Genomic DNA, 22,160 nt, shown 5'->3' with positions numbered 1-22,160 from the left:
TTAAGTCAATCTAATCTTAATAAAGTTAAAGATTTTTGATAATTAGGATATCAGTATCACTAGCAAAGAGAGAAACATTTTGCATTTCAAGAATTTTCTTAATGTTAAAGCTGTTGAATTTGAACAAAAAGATGAAGCTCATTTAAGAGAGATATTGTTTTCACACTTTTAAGGCGAACTTAATGTCGTTATGCAAGTTAAGATTTTTCTCACACGTGAAGACAACCAAAGTTTTTCCCTTATTTTAGCTTATGAATAGCAACTGAGAAAATCCTGTAGTAAATGCTTTGAAATACACTTCTCAGACGTGTCTTGAAAAAATATTCACATGTGGGTGACTACTAGAATTTCACCCTTAAAGTACAGGTCCGATTTTAATGATTAATTTTATTTATTAAATTTTTGTTTAGAAAAAAAAAATTTTGTTAAATTCTTAATAAGCATTTTTGCATCAAATACTTTTGATCAAATACTAAAAAAAAAAATCCTTAAAAAACACGTGTAAATCGAACCTTTCCTTTCAATTTTACAGTTAACTTAATTTAGTGCTTGCTTCACAATATCTGACTATACTTTTCGGGTAAAATAATGCGAACTTGTTGGTCAACCAAAAAACGCACTTACATATTTTTGACAATAACATTTTCAGAATTTTAAGTAAAATTACTGGATACTCATACTCATACATTTTCCCATCTTTTTTTAATATTCTCAATAGTAAAAATGTATCATTCTTTTTGATTGGATGACTTGAGTAAGATATTATGATATTTTAGAGTTCTCATAAAAAATATCATTATTCTTTTTAGAAAACTGAAACAGTTACCTACTAACATTAAAAAAATTAATAATATAATAATTTATAACGCATATTTCAGTAAGGAGAAGATTATTGTTATAGTTTGTTCCTTTTTACTTAAGACAGATATTGTAAAACAAACTCTAAATGAACATTGTATTTCTCTGAGTTCCATTTTTGTTAATTAGTTATAGTACCTTCTTTTTCGAACACATCTTTGATTCCATTTAAAATGCCATGTTTTCTCGCTGTAAAGAAAATAAATAAAATTATAAAATAAAAATAAAAAATAAAATAAAAAGCAGTTTTTGTTGTTGTTGGGTTAGTTACAATTATATTGGTATTAAACAATCCAAAATCCAAGCCAGATCAACCAAGATTAATGTAGAATGAGAAAAGAATGAGACAATAAATGAGAACATATTAATAACTTAGCTCAGCTAAATTCAAAAGGAGAATGATCACCATCGAATGATTTATAAAACAAAATTAGAACTGGTCAGTTGTATTATAACACAATTTGAATATTTCTATTTTTGTTAAAATTATTTTTTCTTTATCAAGCGAACAACTTCAATGTTTTATAACTGAAAAGACATCAATATTTTGAATTTCAGCTTAATCATGACTTACTTTGCTCTACCAAATAATTTATTTATCAAATAATATCTTTTTTTGTCTTCCTTATAATCGCCTTAACTTTAAAAATGCTTATTTTAAGGAAACACATTTTCAAAAAGTACATAAAATATGTATAATTTGTTATCCGTTTGATCGACAATAGGTACTTCTTACTTTCACCTAAAATAACTAATTTTATGAAATTAAAAAAAAGTTACGTATACACCAGAGTGTCCCAAGTTATATTGAACACAATGTGTTATAGAGTGAAATTCAGAATATTAAATCAACATGTCTAGGGACATCTGTCATATATAAAGTAAGTAGGAGCAGATGGAAACCTTTTAATGCAAATAGAAAAACTGTTTTTTTCGTACCTATATAAGACCTTATTTTTAAGGAAAAAGAAGGTAAAATAAAGTATCACCTTCACCAGCCTAAAACAACAGGCTCTCCGACGAAATCCTACAAGATAATGAAAACAAAATTAAAAATATAGTTAATGTAATTTTACAAAACTCTATGATATAGAATCAAAGATGATGAAGAGATATCAAAAATCATTTAAAATTGCAAATTGCCTTGAGAAAAAGGAAAGAACATGTTTTTAAGGAACGTGTTTTTGTTACATAGAGTTACATATTTTCAAGAATTAAATATAAAAACTGTAGACACTGTTAATCAGAGGCAAAACAGATTTACAACATTAACTTAAAAAAATGTGTGTATGAAAAAAGTGACAAAAAATTTATTGGTCGCAGGTGTTGTGTTTTATTGTTCGATAAAAATTTGCTATAATTTACAAAAAAAAAGGAAAAAGCGCGAATGAAAAAGAGGTTAACAGTCTCTAGAATGGAGTAGATTTGTTGGTGAATTCATTGCGATTTGGGTGAGAAATGTAAGTGATTTTACATTAAAGAAAATAATTAACTATACGTATGCGTGAATAAAAATTATTGTGTAGGCGTTGGTGGAAGTGATGGTGGTGGTGTGACTAAAACAATGATTTTGTGTATAATAAGTTAAAAAATTGATTTAAAAAATAAATAAATCTATTTTAAAATCAATTTGTTATAAATACATACTAAAAAAGAGAGAGATGAAAATTAATTTTAACAAAATAATTAACTTATATTTGAAAACAGGGGAAAAATATATATTTTAAATGATTGTTTTGGGGGGTTCCATTTTTTTTTTTTTAATTTTTTGTATTTTGTTTTATCAAGGTACCTGTCGATCCATCACATCCGTCGGCATGTGCCGAACATCCAGGTCCAGATTCGCCTGTTTTCGTTTGTATTTTACATTTTATTTTTATTTAATTTAATTAAATTTCAAATCAATGTATTGATAGTTTTTTTGTTTTTTGGATTTTTTTTTAAAGTTTAGTTTAATAGATATATATTATTGTTAGCGGCCACACAACAAACAAACCAACACACAGAATAAATATCACACGTTATAATAATTAATTGAAAATGAAAACAAAAACAAAATAAAAAAATAATGAATATTATTTATGCATATTTTTTTTTTTTTTTTTTTTTAAATTTTCAATTAGTAATTTACTTTCATTTTTACTATGAATTTTATGAATGATTAACGTATACATACATGGTAACATACATAACAGTACCAAAGGATAATTTGTTTTTAAATGAAAATTGAGTACTCAACAGAAAATAATAATTATACTTTAAATGAAATCAGGAAGACCCCAGGAGGTGGAATTTGTTTATTTTGTATATCCAAACCTACTACACATATACAGCTAATTAACTGAGTTATATCGTTGTTAAAGTTTTGCAATTAAAAACTATTTTCATTGTTTTTTTTTTTAATTTAGTTTTGAACTAAAGCAACTCAACTGAACCTGACTTAGTCATTGAAAAAAATAAAAAAGTACTCTAAGTTACTCTATAAGGTTACTCTAGATACTATTTGAGTACGCCACATGTAAAAAAAATTGACTAGAAAACAGGAACTTCTGATCCGATGACAGCCAAACAATTTGACAGTTCCAATCTGGGAGGCTGGTTTTTCGGAAGACATTTCTTTTATGAACTGTGGACTAGGACAAGTTGCAACGGCCCGGGAGAAGTATGACCATGACCAGGGCTCGGATTTGTATGTCTTATAAAACACAAAAAATCCAAGATATGGCCTAAGATATGGTATGCCGGAAGGGTCCACTTGGTCACCGGCTTTGTTTCTTATTTTCATTTCTGATCTTTTGTGTGAATGTTATTTATAAACTCATTTCCATCTTTTTTAGGAGTTTAATTAGAACAAGAGAGTGCGATAAACACCTTAAATTCTGATTGAAGCAGAATTTCTACGCTACGATAATGGCGTATACAATTAAGTGCACGACTGGGGTCGCACGTACTTGCTCTTATGGTAAAAGTAACTCTAATACTAAAGCATTTTACTGAACAATATTAGTTTTTATAATTAATTAAATGATCTTTTACACAAAACCAAGTATGCCATGTGGTTTCTTGTATAAAAGAGAGTTTTTAGAGAAAAATTTCGTTAAATCGTTAGAGCCATTTTTTTTTAAATAATTTTTTATATAGGTACCTATAAAATTTTTCCAAAATTTAAAAAAAAAGTTGGTATGTCATTTTTAATAAAATATTATTCAACACATAAAAACTTAATCTCAATAAAATTCTTCAACCCGTTTTCAAAAAATTGATTTTTGAAAAAAAAAAAAAAAATTTAAATATTTTTTAAAAATCCAAAAATGTGTTTTTTGAAAACTTTATAAAATTTTTATATGACGTTTATCTAAACATTTCTGTATACAAATTTCTAGACAGAAAAAATTTGATAAAAATCGTTAGAGTCGTTTTTGAAATAAATTAACTTTTCTATTTCCGTTATATGACAGGTACCGTTAGTTTTGGTAGCAAAACTGTTAACTATCAAGTTCGCTGCAGTAGTTTAGGCTGTAGCTCGAGGCACTTACAAACGGACAGACAGACAATCAGAATTGTCGGACCCACTTTTTTGGCATTCTCCGTCATGTAAAATTGTTATCTCGAGTTTGATTTATTTAACGAATCCTACACCTATTCTATAGTACCTAAAAAGGAAACGTGTGGAAACTGCTAATCTTCTTCTGCCTTAACAATCAATAACTAAAATAAATAACATTTAAAATATTAAAAAAAAGGTCTGAACCGCAAGAGTAGAGGGTTTCAATATTCAATATTTTCTAACTCGAAGAATAATTACGTTACATTTTAAGGCTCTAAAATGTTCCATAAGGTGTCGCTCAAAAATGAGCGACACTGCAGCTGAAGGCTTAAGGTCTTTGCAACTTGAAGGTTAGTATACAGTGCTGCTAAAAACATTCCGGATTTTTTTTGTAATTTTCATCAATTGAAATTTTATAACACAAAACTGGAACAAAATATTGTTTTAATATTTTTTCTATCATTAATATATCAGTCAAGGAATTTGAACACAAATTAATGTTCTTTAATGCATTCAAAAATTTTAAAAATTGAAAAATGAAGGAAAGGCAGAATTTCGTATGTGCAAAACTAACCGGATTTTTTAAGGATTTCAATTTTCGCTGTTGAGGCAAAAGCGTCACTTCTGTAAAATTTTTGTTTGCAGTGACAAACAAAGTTGTTAGCTTTGTGAATTGTATAAATTACTTAATGGAATAACGGAAAAAACGCATTATAGTCGCAAAATTCGTAACTGAGTCGTAGAACACTTTCTAGCCGAAATAAAACATAATGTTATCCCTTTGGAATGTTGTAAATTGCAACGTCAAGTGAGTATGATATCGTCAAAAAGTAAAAAAGAGAAAAATCAGTTGAAGCAGATCACTTGGGTGGATGCCATAACAAAATATCCTTAAAAAAGGATAGGCGAATAAAGAATTTTTTGCGGCTTCTTAAACGATTTGTGAGGAGCTTAATCTGCCTTCAACATCAAGTACAGTAAAGAAGGCTTTCAGAGACTTGGTCTTAATCTCTCTCCACTCGGAAAAAGGCCATTCTTTAATACTAAGCATTGTCTAAAAAAGTTGGCAGTTAAAAGATCTTTAAATTTTAAAATAAAAATACTTCATCATGGTTTTATTTACAAAAATAGCTCGATAACAAAACGGAAAAATATGTTTTTCAATGATAAAAGCAATTTTAACTTGGTCTATTCCGATTGTAAATTGGCAGCCAGGCTCTCAAACATGGACATGTTTAAAACCAAAAAAATATGCTCCCTACCGTGAACACAGCAGAGGATCAGTAATGGTTTGGGGGTTCTTTCAGCTACAGGCTCTACCCCGTTACACAGAATCAACGGATTTATGGATCATTTTCAGAATGGAGAGATGTTGGAGTCGATAATGGCTCCATAAAAGGAGAAAGAAGTGCCTTTACATTGGCTCTTCCTGCAAGTTATGATGCCAAACATTTTTAAAAGCTCATAAAAAGGCAGTTCGGGGTAGACAATACTCCTGGCTTGGAATAGCCGGAACAATTTATCCGACCGAACCTGATTGAAAATTTGTGGGCAATCTTTAAGTGACAGGTAGAGAAGAAAAAGCACACCTCAGCAACTAACGTACTTGCAGCTTTGAAAAATGACTAGGAAGATATTCCTAGTTCTATTTGAAATAATTTGGCAAAGTCCAAGCCTCGTTGGTGCCAAGCAGTTTTCGAAAACAAAGGTTTCTGAGCATACTGACGTACAATGTCAATTCATTGTACAGCCTGGAGAAGAGGACATCATTCAACTTGTTCTTGAAGAACAACAGCCCAGACATCGCCCTCATCAGCGAGACCAACGTGACACGGAAAAATAACATTGACATCGTTGGATTTAACACCTTCCGACAGGACAAAGCCGAGAACCGAAGAGGGACTGCAATTTTTGTAAAGAAAAATATAAGCACCAGTGAAACCATCATCAAAGGACTCTCGACCAGTGAAGCTACTGCCGTAATCTTAAACCTAGGAAGAGATGAGACACTCACCATAATAAGCGTGTACTTCAAATGCAATTCCACGGCCAAAAACATCCAGAGCGACTTACAGACCCTCAACGGCACACTCTCGAGAAGCACTTATGGACTCATCGGCGGTGATTTCAATGCTAGACATCACCTTTGGATGGATACAACAATCAACACTGAAGGGAAGGCAATATCCGACTGGTTGGATTTCAACAGTGCCCAACACTCGTTAGTTGTAATTTCTCAACCGAAACCAACCTACCCAAGAACACCTTCAACATTGGACTTCTTCTTAGTAACATCAAATTTTGTGCATATTCATCCAGATTTCTGCAACTTTATCTGTTCAACAGTATCCAGCGACTCGGACCATGAAGCAGTTCAGCTCAGTATTAAGCTTCATCAGCCCATCAACTTAGTGACACAACCAGCGGAACACTTCATCAACTATAGGAGATTGGATATAGACAGGCTGCAGAGAGAGGTTGAACAATCCATCACTTTCCCACCACACAACAGAAATCTCCAGAATGTTGAAATTGATGCTGCTATTGATTCTCTGGAAACGGCAATCACAAGTGCACTGGACAATCAAAAACAGCCGAAGACATCAAAGGACCGCTACCAACATCTTCCAGTACACGTGCAAAATTTATACGCACACAGACAGCGGTTAAGAAAACGCCTCCAAAGGATCCACAAGCGGGACTTAAACACATCAAATGCCAACTACCGGACAGTGTGGAGTGAGCTGCAGTGCACCAACATCATGCTCCGTAACGCCATTCAACACTTCAACAACACACAGTTCCAGAAGAGACTGCAGTCAATAAAGCCCGGACCTGATGCCTTCAAGAATATCAACCGAATTGTTGGACAGAAGTCACCAATGCCGGAAGTTATTAACACCAACAATGGAGAAGCAACAACATCTCAGGAAAAAGCAGAAGCATTTGCAGCCCACTTCGAAGGTAACTTCACACCGAACCCTTCCGCAGACCCAGTCTTCTTACAGGAAATGGAAGCATCCATCCGAAGGACCTTAGTACCTAACATCGATGTAGCAACATTCAGCAACACCAATCCCGCAAGTGATCCAGTTGACAGCCCAAACCTGAGCACCCCAGAAGAGATTGCCGAAATAATTAGCCTATCCAAACCTAAGAAATCAGCCGGACCGGATGGCATTTCCAACTTCGTCATTAAGAGGCTCCCGCAGACAATATTAATCTTCTTAACCATTATCCTCAACAACTGCATCAACAACAGCTACTTCCCGCAGAAATGGAAAACTGCAAGAATCGTGGCAATTCCTAAGAAAGGTGCGAGGAACTTTATATCTAATTACAGGCCAATTTCTCTTCTCAACAACCTAAGTAAGCTCTTGGAAGAGCTGACACTGAGGAAGCTCAAGAAGTTTTGCAGCGATTTCAACATTATCCCAGACATGCAGTTCGGCTTTCGGGAGAAGCACTCCACACTGCATCCGCTCATGAAGTTCCACCAAGACATCACCTCAGCTTTGAACAACCATCAAGTTACCGTCGCATGCTTTCTGGATGTCGAGAAAGCATTTGACAGCGTATGGATAGAAGCCCTTATCCATAAACTTCATTTACTAGGCTTCCCTGTAGCACTAATAAAAATCATTTTTTCTTTTCTTTCTTCTAGGAACTTCTTCGTACAAGTGGAGGATAGAAAATCAGCAATGAAGTGCATTAGAGCTGGAGTTGCCCAAGGATCAAAACTTGGTCCCTTCCTCTATAGTATCCTGACGTCAGACCAGCCGCTTGCAAGTGAGTGTGAGAACCTGCTTTACGCTGACGATTCGCTCACATACTACAAGTCCGTCTCGCCAACGATAGCCGCCAGGAAAGTTGAAGCTCACATTCGAAAACTGTATGGGTTCTACAGTAAATGGGGTATCCGGATCAACTCATCCAAATCGGAATTACTGTGCTTTAGACGAACAGGAGGACGAAGCATTCGGTCAGCTGCAAACTGTAGGAGCATCACACTTACACTACCTGATGGTACTAAATTGGCAGCCAAACGCAACGCGAAGTATTTAGGGATCAACTTTAACGAGCTCCTGAGGTTCAACCTTCACTCTAGGTCTGTCCTGAAAAAAGCCAACTACGCCTTCCATCGCCTTCACCCCCTGATGAAGAGAAGAAACGGATTAAGCCAACCAACGAAACTCCTGATCTACAAGCAGCTTCTACGACCTGTCATCACCTATAGCTTTCCGGTATGGTATACCATTTCCAAGACAGCCATGAAGGAACTTCAAATTTTTGAGAGGAAAATCCTGAGGATCTGCACCGGACTTTACTTCGATCGACAGCGACAAAAATACTACAGCAACGAGCGACTTTACGAGGAAGCAAACATCATAACGTTGGAAAAGTATCTGCTGCAATCTGCAAAGAAACTTGTCGGAAGCATCGCCAACCACCCCAATCAGCTGATGAGAAGCATGAGAACCCAACAACGACATCCCGAACCCAGATACCTTAGTGCTTTGGATATTCTGGATGAGCACATAATCCCAACCGACAACGAGGAAGTAGTTTACTTTTACGCCGATACGCAATCGGCCTACTACCGCGGCTAATTGCCATACCACCCAACCCACCATTATCAATACCACAACTGGAAAACCGGGACGGAACACCCCGAGGATAACCTAGTCAGCAGACTTGTAAAATTAAGCCTATTCATGTACTATATTTACATATATTTTATCTTTTATCCATTGTATAAGGTTAGGCCCCATATGTGCCAACAAATTTTAATATCAATCAATGTATCTTATTAGAAATAAGTTAAGCTTAAGTCAATTGTATATAGTATGTTCAATAAAACAAAATTGAAATTGATTGAAGGTTTCTGAGCAAAATATTAACTTTGAACATTAACATTAATAAATCCGGTTAGTTTTTCACAGCTGAAATTCTGGCTTTGCTTCATTTTTTAATTTTTAAATTTTTTGTATGTGTTAAAGATCATTATTTTTTTGTTGAAATTGCTTAACTGATATATGAACGATCTAGAAAAAATATTAAAACAATATTTTGTTCCAGGTTTGTGTTATAAAATTTTATTTGATGAAAATGACAAAAAAATCCGGAATGTTTTTAGCAGCACTGTACCTATGTTAATAAATTTATATTTAAATTTGTTATTTGTAAGAAAGTTAAACTTATTCCACTCCTGAAGGTTTCCAATAAAAAAATAAAATAAAAATACAAATCCAATTAATATACTGCAAAACTAACACATATTATGTATAAATGAAAATAAAAAAAATAAACAAAAATACATACAAAACACATTATATTAGTTGATACATGATTAGCGCACCAAAACGCATTACAATACAAAAATACAATGAAAAAAGTATGATACAGAAATTTAATGTATAACTGAAAAACCGATTCGATGATTTAATAAATGTTATTGATAGAGATAGTAAGATAGAGAAAGAGCGAGAGAATTTTCTGTGAAATTTTTATTTTTTTTTTTATATATACTTGCCTTGCTCCTGTTTGCTCTTATCCACCGTCTGACAAGCGATTCTCCATTCCTGTAGTTCCGGCGAAGGAATTAACCCAGCCGATCCACCAGCCGTATCCAGTCTAGCTTGCCACCAATGTTGGTCATCCTTGCTAATTATCTGATAAAATTACAAAAAAAAAAAAGTTATTATTGTCCATAAAAATATAATATCCTTATGTAAACTTACTTGTAAAATATCACCAGTCTGGAAAGCAATTCCAGCTTGAGCACAGGGAATAAGCTCATCATCCAAAGGATTATAGTCGAATTGTGCTCGTACAAAAATCTGTTCGACCAGATTAAGGGATTCATACAAAAAAGAGAAAAAAAAAAAACGAAAAAAGAAATACATATAATTATTAATCCATATATGTATAGCTTTTATGGAAATATACTCATGTAGTAAAAAAATATGGAATGAAAACAAAAATAAAGAATATGTATTCGTTATACGTAAGATACACGCAGAGAATTTTTTGAGCCCAAATAATGTTTTGAGTGTCTCTACAATATTAATAGAAGTGATGGAGAGGACAAATATGCATTCTTTACCCCTAAACCCCCCTGTTTTGAGCTACAAGAAATCGTTCGGTTTTAAAATCACTTTGCATTATACTTCTAGCTTAAAACCTGCGCTTAAGCCAAAAGAGAGTTTCTATATTTAAAGAATTTTTTTTTCAACTTTTTCTTCTCAAACTGTCCCATCCGTCTAAATGGATGGAGGTACTGCCTTCTCAACTCCAATTATAAAAAAAAAAAACATTCCAAAGTTAAAGTACGTCTACTTGGTTACTACAAACAATCACTCTGTCTAAAAATATCAGAAATTTAACTATTTGTTCTAAAAACTATAAAGATGTTTTGAAATTCTTGAGGATGAAATCTTTTAGATCCTATAAGAAAAAAAAAAAAATCATGTGTTTAATTCACACGTGGTAGAAGTGAATCCCTAAAAAATCCTTTCTCTTGCAAAAAAAATCGAAAAATCTGCCTTTTTTTGTTCACCTTAAAATCCTTTTTTTAATATGACAAACTATAATAAATTTTATATCACCTGAAAGCTTATTTTTTCAGTTCTAAATATTGATATCGAACATTTCTATACAACATCTACAAAAAGAGCTAGAATTTTTTGAACCCAATAACTTTTCATCAAAAAAGCAAAAAAAATCAATCTTTTTTCTCTTCTAACACCATTAAACCCATTTTTTTAATGTCAACCTATAATAAATGTTATATCATCTGAAAGCTTATTATTTCACCTTTTATATGACGTTTCAATCATATTTCTAACATGCCTACAAAAAATGTAAGAATTTATTAAAACCAACCAAGTCGAAATTTCAAACTGAGATTACGGTACTTCCTATAGATATTCAATTTTCTGACTCTCATGAATTCAATGCGATTGATATAAATACATAAACATTTCGAAAAAGCTAATATTATTTGTTTAATTCCCAGGAGTGTGTAATTTTTTTCCTCAGTGTATTGCTGTGCGACATTCAGTCGGGTTTTTGATCATAAATAAACTAACGTCATGTGTCAAGTGTCATCAGTTCCACTACAAAGGATGATATGTGAGTTTTATTGTGTGTGTGTTGTATAATACGGGAGTGTATTTACATCTCCTTAACCCTGTTTGTATGATATTTTCACCATTTTTGTTTTTTTTTTTGGAATTGTAAAAGAGCCACTATCTATACATAAATTTGCGTAAAATTTGGTATGTATCCCGAGGGTAGATGTTTTTATGGTTCAATTTTCAATATGAAGTGGCAAAGGGTTTTTTTTTTATACATATTTTTATATTTTTTTCTGTTGTCCCTTAAATATAGGATTGCTATCTGTTGCTGTTGATTTTTTTTTAGGAGAAGAATTTGTCTTAGGAAAAAGGTTCACGCCTCTGGAGCAGTAGGTACCTTTCACATTTGGGATTTATTTGCAGATAAATTTGGTTATTACCACAAAGAAATTGGATGACTTCTTTTTTTTTTTTTCGTTTTGTATGATTTTTTGTTCGCTCCATCTTCTTAAGGGTATAAGAGTTTATTATATGCTTCAATGATTAGTTTTTTTTCCATTTTTTCCTTATGGAAATTATATTGAATACATCTTTAACCCCGAAGGCAGGTAAGAGGCATAAAAAATCTAAAAATGCAAAACTAAGTTAATAGATTTTTTTTGGAAAACGTTCAAGGGATTAAGTAACCTGTTCTGAAAAAAAGATGATACTTCTGGGATGTTTTTTTTTCAACTTAATTAGATTTTGTCTGCTTGAAATGAGCCGCTGTTAAAACAAAAGTCTACTTAAAAGAAACATCTTTAATGGGTAAACACTTAAAGAGTCTAATTAGATGTTTTGAGGAAAAGAAAAAAAAAAAACAGACTGAAGTGCAAAGTAAACCATACAACCCTTAGACAATATGAAATCTGTATTACCAATTATGCTTCGAACCAAATCTTCTAAAAGAAGGTACCTTTCCATTTGTGTCTGTAACCTTTTTTTTTTTTAATGATTCACTTAATATTTAGGGAGTTTTAAGGGTTGCTGTAGAGTGAACAAATTTAGAATTTTCTGGAAATATGCGTATCTAAAACAAAATGATCTCAAAATACATACAAAAATATGGCCCCTACAAGAATTTGCTATTCTTAAAAGTAGAATAAGTTTTACTGTCAATAAATACAGGCGAATAAGCTGCAGTCTCAAGACATTGTTTAGTATTAGGAAAATGTTTGATTAACATTTAAATAATTTTGGACACCAAAATTTTGCATATTTGCAACATGTTATAATATTGTTATATTATATAGGATATTTGTGGAAACTAATCTGAATCCTTTATTTAGTCATCGATTACTATAAAATTTCAATCAGTAAATGAGCTTATAGAATATAGATTATACATTAAATGAAACCAAAATGTAATTGATAACGTGGGGTGCATCGGTATTAGAAACATGATTATGAGCTTTAGGAAAATAGAAATTACCAGAATGTAAACGAGAATATCAACATAATTGTGATATAAAACTAGATTTAAATGTGTACATTAAAATATTATAAATAGAAATTTAATTCTAATTGATTACTTTGGGAAATAAAATTAATTGTTATCCTGTGTCAGTGTAAGTATGATGAAATTGTGCTTTGGGATTTTAGATTTTGTCGCTAAGGACTGAGAGTGATTAACAGAAGCACAAATATATGTACATACAATTAATAAATTCTAATGAAGATTATGAGCTTCGTATAGTCCAATTGAAAAAGTTATCAAGTCGTTAAAATCTACCAACAATTACCAGAGAACTGTAGTTCGGTATAAAAGTTCACATTGAGCCTTTAATTTCTGAAACTCCTTAGATTTTTGTTATTGTTATTTTTGTTTGTTTTTGTTATTTCACTGACCGTTAAGGATATGTTCACAATTTATTTTACGGGGTCATTATAACCCTTGTTAAAACTTGTAATGGTGCTTTTTTTTCATATTGATGACGATTTTCTAAAGTGTCTTTAAAACGCAAGCATACCTAGAACACAATTCAGTTATCTGTGTCAAAAATGTTGAACATAACTTTTGCAACATTTTTGTGCACCTGTTAATTAAATTTTTTAATGATAATAATCAACCATACTTTCTATACAAAATAAATATTTTAGAATAACATTTTGGTCACTCGAATTCATGAGAATCAGCAAGAACGAACTTTTAATTTTTTTGAAAGAATTTGTCATTCAAATGGACACAAAAGGAGTTTTCTTGATTTCTCCATCGGTTTTTTTTTTTTGGCTAGCCAAATCGTCTAAGGAGATTCCGAGGAAATGGAAGTTACTGTTGAATGAGGCGATCAGTCACAGTCACAGTCTTTGCCATTATCATGCCTTAAGAGTTAAGACTATGGTCCAATTTTCTGTATTGATGTGGCTTTTTATTTTTTAGATTTTTGTTAAATAACAATGGAACCACGAACTGTCTTTCTTTGAGCATTTTGAAGCCATCAGTAAAGCCATGTTAGAATTTTCCTTTATTGGCTGAAGGTATTGAGAGCTTTTGAAAAGTTAAGTTCTTCAGATCAGAATCTTATTTTATCCCTTTTTTCCTATTTTCTGAGAATTCAACTTATTTAACAAACAAAAAAATCAATATTCAAAATAGCCTGTCAGCTTTTTTGTTCCTATTACTGTTTATCTGAAAATTCACAAACCAAACATAACATTTATTTCTGCTTCACACGAACCAAAAAAAAAAGGCAAAAACACATTATAGGAGTCTATAATAGCGTGAATAATGAAATAGATGTAGAGAGCAAACAGTTATTTCACACTCCAGATAACAAAGTTGTTTGGCAAAAGGTTGAGCATTATTCATCAATCAAAACCTCTCGCAACTTCCTTATAAACCTACTCTAATCCCCAAATATTGGCTTGTGGAAAATTTAATTCCCCAACCAGAACTAAGGTAGCTTTATTCAAATCCAATAAAGCTAAGCCCAAAATAGTGTAGGCGCCTTCCGTATGTTTGTGTTTATATCCTTTGCCAATACCGTGTTTCTTCATTCAATAATAAATTCAGGATTCATTACTCACCAAACAGTCATTGCCGCCGCCATCACATGAACAATATACAAAAGGTATTGAATTTTGTATATATACCTTCTCTGGCATCAATGATGGCAACAAATTGAATCTCGAATGAGTCGAAATGGGGGTTTAGAGGGCAATAAAAGAAAATTCATGGAGTTGATTGTATTGCGGCACTTTGGCACACTATTATATTGATTGTGTTCTCCAAATATTTCCGGCCACAACTGCAAACATTATTATCCCAACCACAACGTGTCAATTTGATAGACAATCCTTATGGTGCTTGAGGTAATACCGCCAACAATAATTAAACCATTACACCATAATTTTGCACCTCAGGATCACATTATTTACAATGGGTGCCTAATTGAGGGCAATTACGATTATATGTTAACCACTTTATTTTATAGTCCAAAGTTGTGGCCAAAGACCTATTTATAGCAAATAGCACACGCACGTTTTTGTTGATAGCCAACTTTGATTAACTCATTATAAATGCATGAAATTAACATTTGGAACATCTTGTGTCTTGATATGGTACATTTTGGTTTTTGCGTGGAAATATTGCGTAGTAGGAAAAAATGAGATACCTTAGAATAAATTTGAAAAGGACCTCATTCAGAAGCTCAGTTAAGTGATATTTTTTCAAAGGTTAAAAAACAAAATGTTTACATTAACCAATCCCCCGAGTTTAAAAAGCAGTAGGGTAAAGAGAACCTAATGGATGTTCCAAATCGTATCGAAAAAGCAATTCGAGCAATAAGTTCGAATAATAAGTTCAGGGATACATCACAAAAACTATTAACAAGACTTTCTCTATATAAAAATTATATACTTAGAGCCGATTTTTCAATCGTCTAATATACAGTCAGTTAACTGTTCGACGAATAAAGTTATTAGGCTCATAAACAATCAGATAAAAACATTGAATTTTTCAATCAAGAATAATTTATTCTACAGAATAACAAAAAAAAAATTGTCAAATTCAAAAATATTTAAAATTAAACGTCATTTTTATTCATGATTGTTTTTGTTTTCTTGTGTTCCACTGTATTTTTTTCAAAATTCTTTCAAAACAGCTTTGACAACTGACACAATATTTTTTTTGAGATTATTCCTTAGAATAATTTTTATTCGTCTCTGAAAGAAGCAGATAGTTTTATTCTTAGGAATAAGCTATATCTGCCTGTTGAAAAATTGATTTTTTCTCTATCCTTAGGAATAAGTACTAACTGACTGTTTAAATGACTATTGAAAAATTGGCCCACAACAATAAAACAAATTCCTTCTTATTATCGTACAATTGTTGTTTTTATTTTCACAAACGTTTTCGAAAAGTTCACTTCTCTTTTTCAGGTGAAAGCTTTCTTTGTATTTTATTGTTCCTTGAAAGAAGATAGAGACCAACAAAACATTTAAGAAGTGAGTTCAGAAAAAACCAACATAAAACATATTTAAATTAAAATTGAAAAAACGTACGAAAATTTTAAATTTTTGTTGGACTTTAGCTTTTATTGCATTTTATCAACCTAAATTTCCAACAGTGAGATATCACCTGGGTAAAGCATTCGCCATACCCAGTGGCTGCCAATATTTTTTAAAATTTAAATTAATGAATTAATTTCAAAATAATCGTCTTTAACGCAAAATCATCCCGAAAAATAGTTAAATCAACGTAATTTCTGTTGATTTCAAGTTGTTTTTTCCCTCAGTGAAGCAGTAGATAAATGTTCCCAAAAAAACGCAGCTATAAATTAAATCATTCTGAAATCGTTCTCTGCGATATAATATTTTTTTTTGTTTTGAACTATTGATTATAACCTTGAACTTAAAGAGCTAAAACTTGTGATAACACTGGTTTATAGACTAAATGGACAGTTAAAACTACTATTTTTCCTCAAGAAGTCGGAAATCATAATTTAAAAAAAATTAAAAACGGATACTTTTTCGAGATATGATTTTTCAAAGTTGTTTGTGTTGCTTTTTTCGTATTCGGGTTTATTCTTGACTAAAAAATGACCTATCTAAACAAAAGAGAACGCTTTTGAATGCTGAATAAATAAGTCCAACGCAAAAATCTTAAAATTTCACTCAGTTTTTTTTTTTTAGATATTTCAACTTTTACAATTACATTTTAACAACGTCGCGAATTGATTTTTATAGTTTTGAACTTGATTTAAACCCTATTGAATACAAGTTTTTATTGATTTCATAAACGTTAATGCATCTCAACTGTTTTAAAGCAAGGGGGTGATTACTTACTATTGCTCATAAGTCAGCATTAAACAGAACATGTCGTCGCAACAAACCTTATCTATGTTTCAAATTTTTTTTTCAACTTTGCTTTTTTTTTCTATAAAACCCCATTTTTTCTAATATTTACTTTAAACGAGTGCTAAAAGTTATAAAACATTTTAATGAACAAGATTTATAAGTAATTATTCATTTTTATGTGAGACTGTTTTTACCAAAAATAAATTTCACCTATAATAATAGTCAAATTTAAAATTTACACCATTAACTTAAGTCATAATTCGAACCAAAAAGTAAAAAAAAATAATATTTCACTTCCACCCCTCAACAATATTATTTATTAGGGGCTAATTGAAAATTTTGAATTTATTAACCTCAGCCTTGAAGTTTTTTTTTGACTAGAACGATTGATTTTTTTAATGATTTATATTATTAATGTGGGCAACCAGTAAAATCTCCTTTAAGTATGAAGTTATATGAATGGAGATGGAGCACAGAAAATACTTATAAGTTGTGTGCAAGTATGAAAAGTAATTAATAAATAAATGTCATTGTGAAAAGTTTAGTTTCTACATTTATCAGTTTTTTTTTTCAAACGAAAATGTAAAAAAATGACACCATTCCTGTCTAAATAAACACAAATCCTTAAAATAAAAAATGTTTATAAGTTCTACTATTCATACATTTTTGAGTTAACGGTCTTAATTTCTTGGTATTGGATTAGAGAATAACTATAAGCATAATTTTTGTGTTCATTGTTGGGAATAAGCGAATAAACGAATTCGTCGTTCAATTAAAATAAACATCAAACCCCTCAAAATTTAATACATGGAGCGTGCTTCGCAAGTGAGATTACGCATAAAGCAAATCTTTATGTAGCCCTGCAAGTATTAATTAAATATCGATTATGTAGCTCGGTCCATTGGATTAAAAAGGACAACTATTTGAAAGTAAAATTCTCCAAGTTAATACGACATCCGAAAAAAAAACCACCAATTGTATCTTACCTATCTGTTTTTTTTTTCGTTCCAGTAATACTTTAAAAATTTCATAAATAGCAAACATTTTCTTCCTAAGGTATACGAATATAGGATATCTTTGACGTTAAAAATATTCTTTTTGATTTTCCTACACAAATATTTAATAGCTATTCCATGATATTATGGTTTTTTGGTGTGCCATTACTATGATACTACAAGCATTTACAAAAAAAAATAAGTTCAAAAGAGATTGAGCTTTTGTACATAAGTAAAGTATATCAATGTGTTCTCCCTTCTTAGCGAAGGAGATTAATTTTTTTTTCTTTTGAATTGAGTGGTGGTTGCCATTGCCAGTGCTCCATTTAAAGTAAGAGCATATACATATTTCTCTTTCTCACAAAATTCAAAGACATAAATTATTTTGTCAACTTAAAAAAAAGTGTCAATGGTGGAATTTTGAAGTATTAAATTGAATAAAGGTGATACTAATGAAATTGAGGATATTAAGCTCAATTTAACAAAATTTTCAACAAAGTTGCTAGGAAATTACTTTCATACAAATACTCTTGTCGTTATAAACGAACGAAAAGTCAATAAGCTTATAAAACATATCAATTGAAAAAAGTTTACTGGAATATTTTTGTTTGCTGGATTATTGCCAAGGTAGTATACTTTAGTATATGTTGGGTATTGATTTTTTTTTGTAAATCATCGCAAAATCGATTGTGACACCGGAATTGATGGTTTGGCACTCAAAAACACTTTATGCTGACTGAAAATATAAAAGTACTCAGTAGGTTTACCGAAAACATTCATTTAATGTAAACCAACTTTTCACAGGTTACAACATTTCACAGTACTTTGAATTGAATTATTTTAATTATAATTCTGTTATGCCGCAAGGTAGCCATTAAGGCCCTATCTTATTTATTTTTCTTATCTTCTGTATTAAAATATTCAAACTCTTTCATTTTTTCAGATGATATGGTACAATTTTGAAATGCTTTGTGTCCCATTTACACGAGTGCAAGTAATTGTCAAATGCTCTTGTCTTCCAAACTGGCAAAGAAAGAGCAGATTAAAATATTCCAAGGCATTAAAGCATTACAAAAATAGCCAAATTGTTTATTTGGAATCAATCTAATATCGATCTAAAACGATTATCATCTTTACCAAATTAAAAGTATTTCCTAAGAATTTTAGTTTAAATTAATGATACGTACTCGAATGACTTGTCGCTTTTAATGCTTCAAATTTATAGTAATCGATTTGTCTCATATCGCCCTAGAATAAATTATTTATAGTTAAAGCAACGACTTACAATTTCGAATGAAAAAAAAAAAAAATGTCCAAAGTCCAATCCATCAAACAAACTCAAAAATTAATCAACATGTTACCGGGTATGAAAAATTACATCTCATTTGTCGTCGACCTCAAGGATCATCCAAATGATTTATTTTCATTAATTTTGTTTGCTCAGGAGAGATGTATATCGAGTTCGAATGTTAATGATATTTGTGTGAACTATCAACATCAACCAACAAAAAAAAAAACACCAATCATTTAAGGACATTTCTCACATTGTCAATGACATGACCACGATGTTTATTACACAGTGGGGCCGTATGAGTGGTATTAAAAAAAAAAAAATTAAAAGTACCTAGATATTAAAATAATGTTTAATTTTTGAATTTTTATTTAACTTAATAATTTTCCAGTTGGACTTAAAAATGTATCTTTTTCTTTATAACCAAAAAAAAAAAAAACGGAAAATTCAAAACAAGAAAGAAGTATTCGTTATTGGTCGAACAGAAAACAATCATTTCTGCTTAAAAAAAAAACATAAATATATGAACCCCTTATGGCATCACTTGGCCCCACTGTACTTACACTTTAAGCCCTCAAATAAATTTAAACCACAAAATTGAATGAAAATACAAATTGAACACAAAATATACATGTGTCGTGAATTTATTTTTTGAAAAAAAAAAAAAAAAATGACAAAAATACTTACTAGAACTGGAGCAGGCCTAATCCTGAACAGCTGCATGATGTTTTTTTTTGTTCAAAAAATGTGTGAATGAAATGGTTTTTTATTTTTTTTTCGTAAAAATTTCATGTAAATTATTTTTTAATATTTTAAGAATAATATAAAGCAAATTTAGATAATAAAAATCAAAAAATCGTGTCATGCATACGCCAGCAAAAAAAAAAAAACACCCAGGAAATAAAAAAAAAATTCTACAAAGTCATGTGCGAATTATTAACAAAATATGTGAGAGTTTCCTCTAGAAAAAAAAACAAATACACATAAACCTAAGGAGTAAAAATGGATTTTATGTTTAGCTTCATGGGGGAATATGGTTATGGTTATCCAAGGTTTATTTTGTATGCAAGGATTTATTATCCTCTTTGGGTGTTGTGTATAGATGTTTGAAGTGAAAGAGATGGCAGTTAATCAAATGGTTTTAGGGGACTTAGCTTTGATGTCTTTTAAAAAAATATTCTACTTTCCGTTTATATAATTTTATGTTTATTATTATTTTTTTTTTGTTTTTAGTTGAGTAAACCATATTTAAATGCAATATGCATGGAATATTAAGTTTCTATATACATATTGGAGATTATTTTATATTTTATGTTGAATTTTATTATTCCTTTTGAGGTATGGGAAAAGCTTAGCAATCACTTAGTATTTCTAAGTCGTATGGATAATCCTGATTCACAACATTAGAAATGACTTGATATTGATCTGATATCCTTAAAAGAGACATGATTCCAAGAATTAGGCGTTGTACTTTTGAGTGAATTGTTATTTTATTCACCAGATTTGATTTTATGACATGGGATAAATTTCTTTGGAAGTTGTGTATTCAAGTAATCTCAACACTATTCCTAAACTGAAATTTTTCGGAGAATAATATCTCGGTCATTATTATTACTATTTGCCTGCATGTATCTTTTCATTCTTGGAAAACAATCCTGTTCAACTGGTTTCTAACAAAGGCTTATCGGTATCAAATATCTGGAACAGAAGATTATTTATCCAATTTGAATCTTCGCCGTAACTGTGAAATAAGGAGTTGCAAAAACATTCAATTAAATATTTGTAAATATTTTCTGAATTCTCAGAATATCATAGTATGATGCATATATTTATTCATTATACCACAGAAATCGATTGTACTTGTGGTTTTGAATCCTGAACTTAGTATTTTTTAGTTTTTGAGTTAATTGAAATCACAGAAAAAGAGGCCCTCGATTCCATGAGAATCACAAAGAACGAATCATTGAAATCATAGTCAAAAGAATAACACCAAAATTTTTTAAACAACTACTATCAATTTTTGTAAAACTATTATCTAATTGACGAGTCAGGAGTGCCAAATGCAAGTTTTTTACAAGATTGCCAGTGGCAGCATTCTCAATAATGTGTGGACGAAAACATACTTTATCGATTGAATTGAATGAATTCCAGAATTTTTCTTAAAATTTTGTTTTTGAACATTTTTATAAGGTTCTTAGTTTTCAGTTTAAACTTAAAAGCAGAATAAATTATTCAAAATGAAATGCAACTTATGTTGTCTTGAGTATTAAAATCAATTGTTTGCATAATTTAAAATAAATGTTCTAGCATTTAAAACAGTAGTTTTTAACTTCGTGTACTATTTCCAATGTTTTCTATAAATTAACATCTTTTTCCCCAGTTTCAACGTCACATATTATTCACGAACCCTTTAAAACTAACCTACATTTGATTTATGCATTCGAAGGTTATTATACTAAACTGGAATTGTGCTCATAAATTTTATTATTTCGAACAATTTCTGGAACAAAAAACACATAAAAATAAAAAAAAAAACATCGAAATGAATGATATTCTTTCCACTTTTATTTTTTCGTATTAGGTACCTTTTTCGCATGTGTTAATTCCACATGCATGAATAAATACGATTGGAAATAAATTCGCCTAGAATAGAATTGAAAAAAAAAAAATGTTTGAAGGCAAACAAAATAGATATGCATTTGTGTACGGACATCTAACTGATGATATTTATTTTTAGGATAGATAAAAATTTGTGTTTTTTTCTTTGTTTTGAATAAGGTAAAAACAAAAACTAGGTGTTTGTTGTCTCTGAAAGTTTGGATTTTTAAATTTGATGGAATTCAACATTAAAATATATTTTAAGGAACAATCCCATTACAATATTAAAGAAATTCAAAAAGGATAAAACCAAAATATTGTGTCTGTTTGTGAGTTTCATACATTTTAAATTGTATTGCTTTCTTGGTGTTTTAAGCTGTAATAAGTCCATAAAACCTTTACGAATTTAATTTATAAAACAGTAGGCACTTTTTGGCAATTCAGTAGTCTCAAAC

The 22,160-nt window shown here is 30.8% G+C and overlaps 2 protein-coding genes across 4 annotated transcripts in view; both read right to left on the bottom strand.

Moving 5' to 3' along the window:
• The window catches only part of LOC129913354 (peripheral plasma membrane protein CASK), a 426,424-nt gene that overhangs the window by 18,871 nt on the left and 385,393 nt on the right, over positions 1-22,160 (bottom strand). The window contains exons 18-21 of one of the 3 annotated variants that reach the window (XM_055991975.1): positions 19,795-19,824; positions 10,147-10,254; positions 9,939-10,077; positions 2,651-2,704 (exon numbers count right to left, since the gene is read on the bottom strand). In XM_055991975.1, coding sequence (XP_055847950.1) covers positions 2,651-2,704; positions 9,939-10,077; positions 10,147-10,254; positions 19,795-19,824 — 331 coding nt within the window. The remainder of the gene's footprint in view (positions 1-2,650; positions 2,705-9,938; positions 10,078-10,146; positions 10,255-19,794; positions 19,825-22,160) is intronic. The other 2 variants (XM_055991976.1, XM_055991977.1) reach the window with 2 other exon arrangements.
• Positions 1-22,160, bottom strand: part of LOC129913355 (scaffold protein salvador) — a 110,410-nt gene that overhangs the window by 85,953 nt on the left and 2,297 nt on the right. The window lies entirely within an intron of this gene.

This window comes from Episyrphus balteatus, chromosome 3 (genome assembly GCF_945859705.1).
Source record: "Episyrphus balteatus chromosome 3, idEpiBalt1.1, whole genome shotgun sequence".
Classification (NCBI taxonomy): Eukaryota; Metazoa; Arthropoda; class Insecta; order Diptera; family Syrphidae; genus Episyrphus; species Episyrphus balteatus.
The sequence above is the reverse complement of the archived record's forward strand: the minus strand, read 5'-3'. Positions and strand labels throughout refer to the sequence as shown.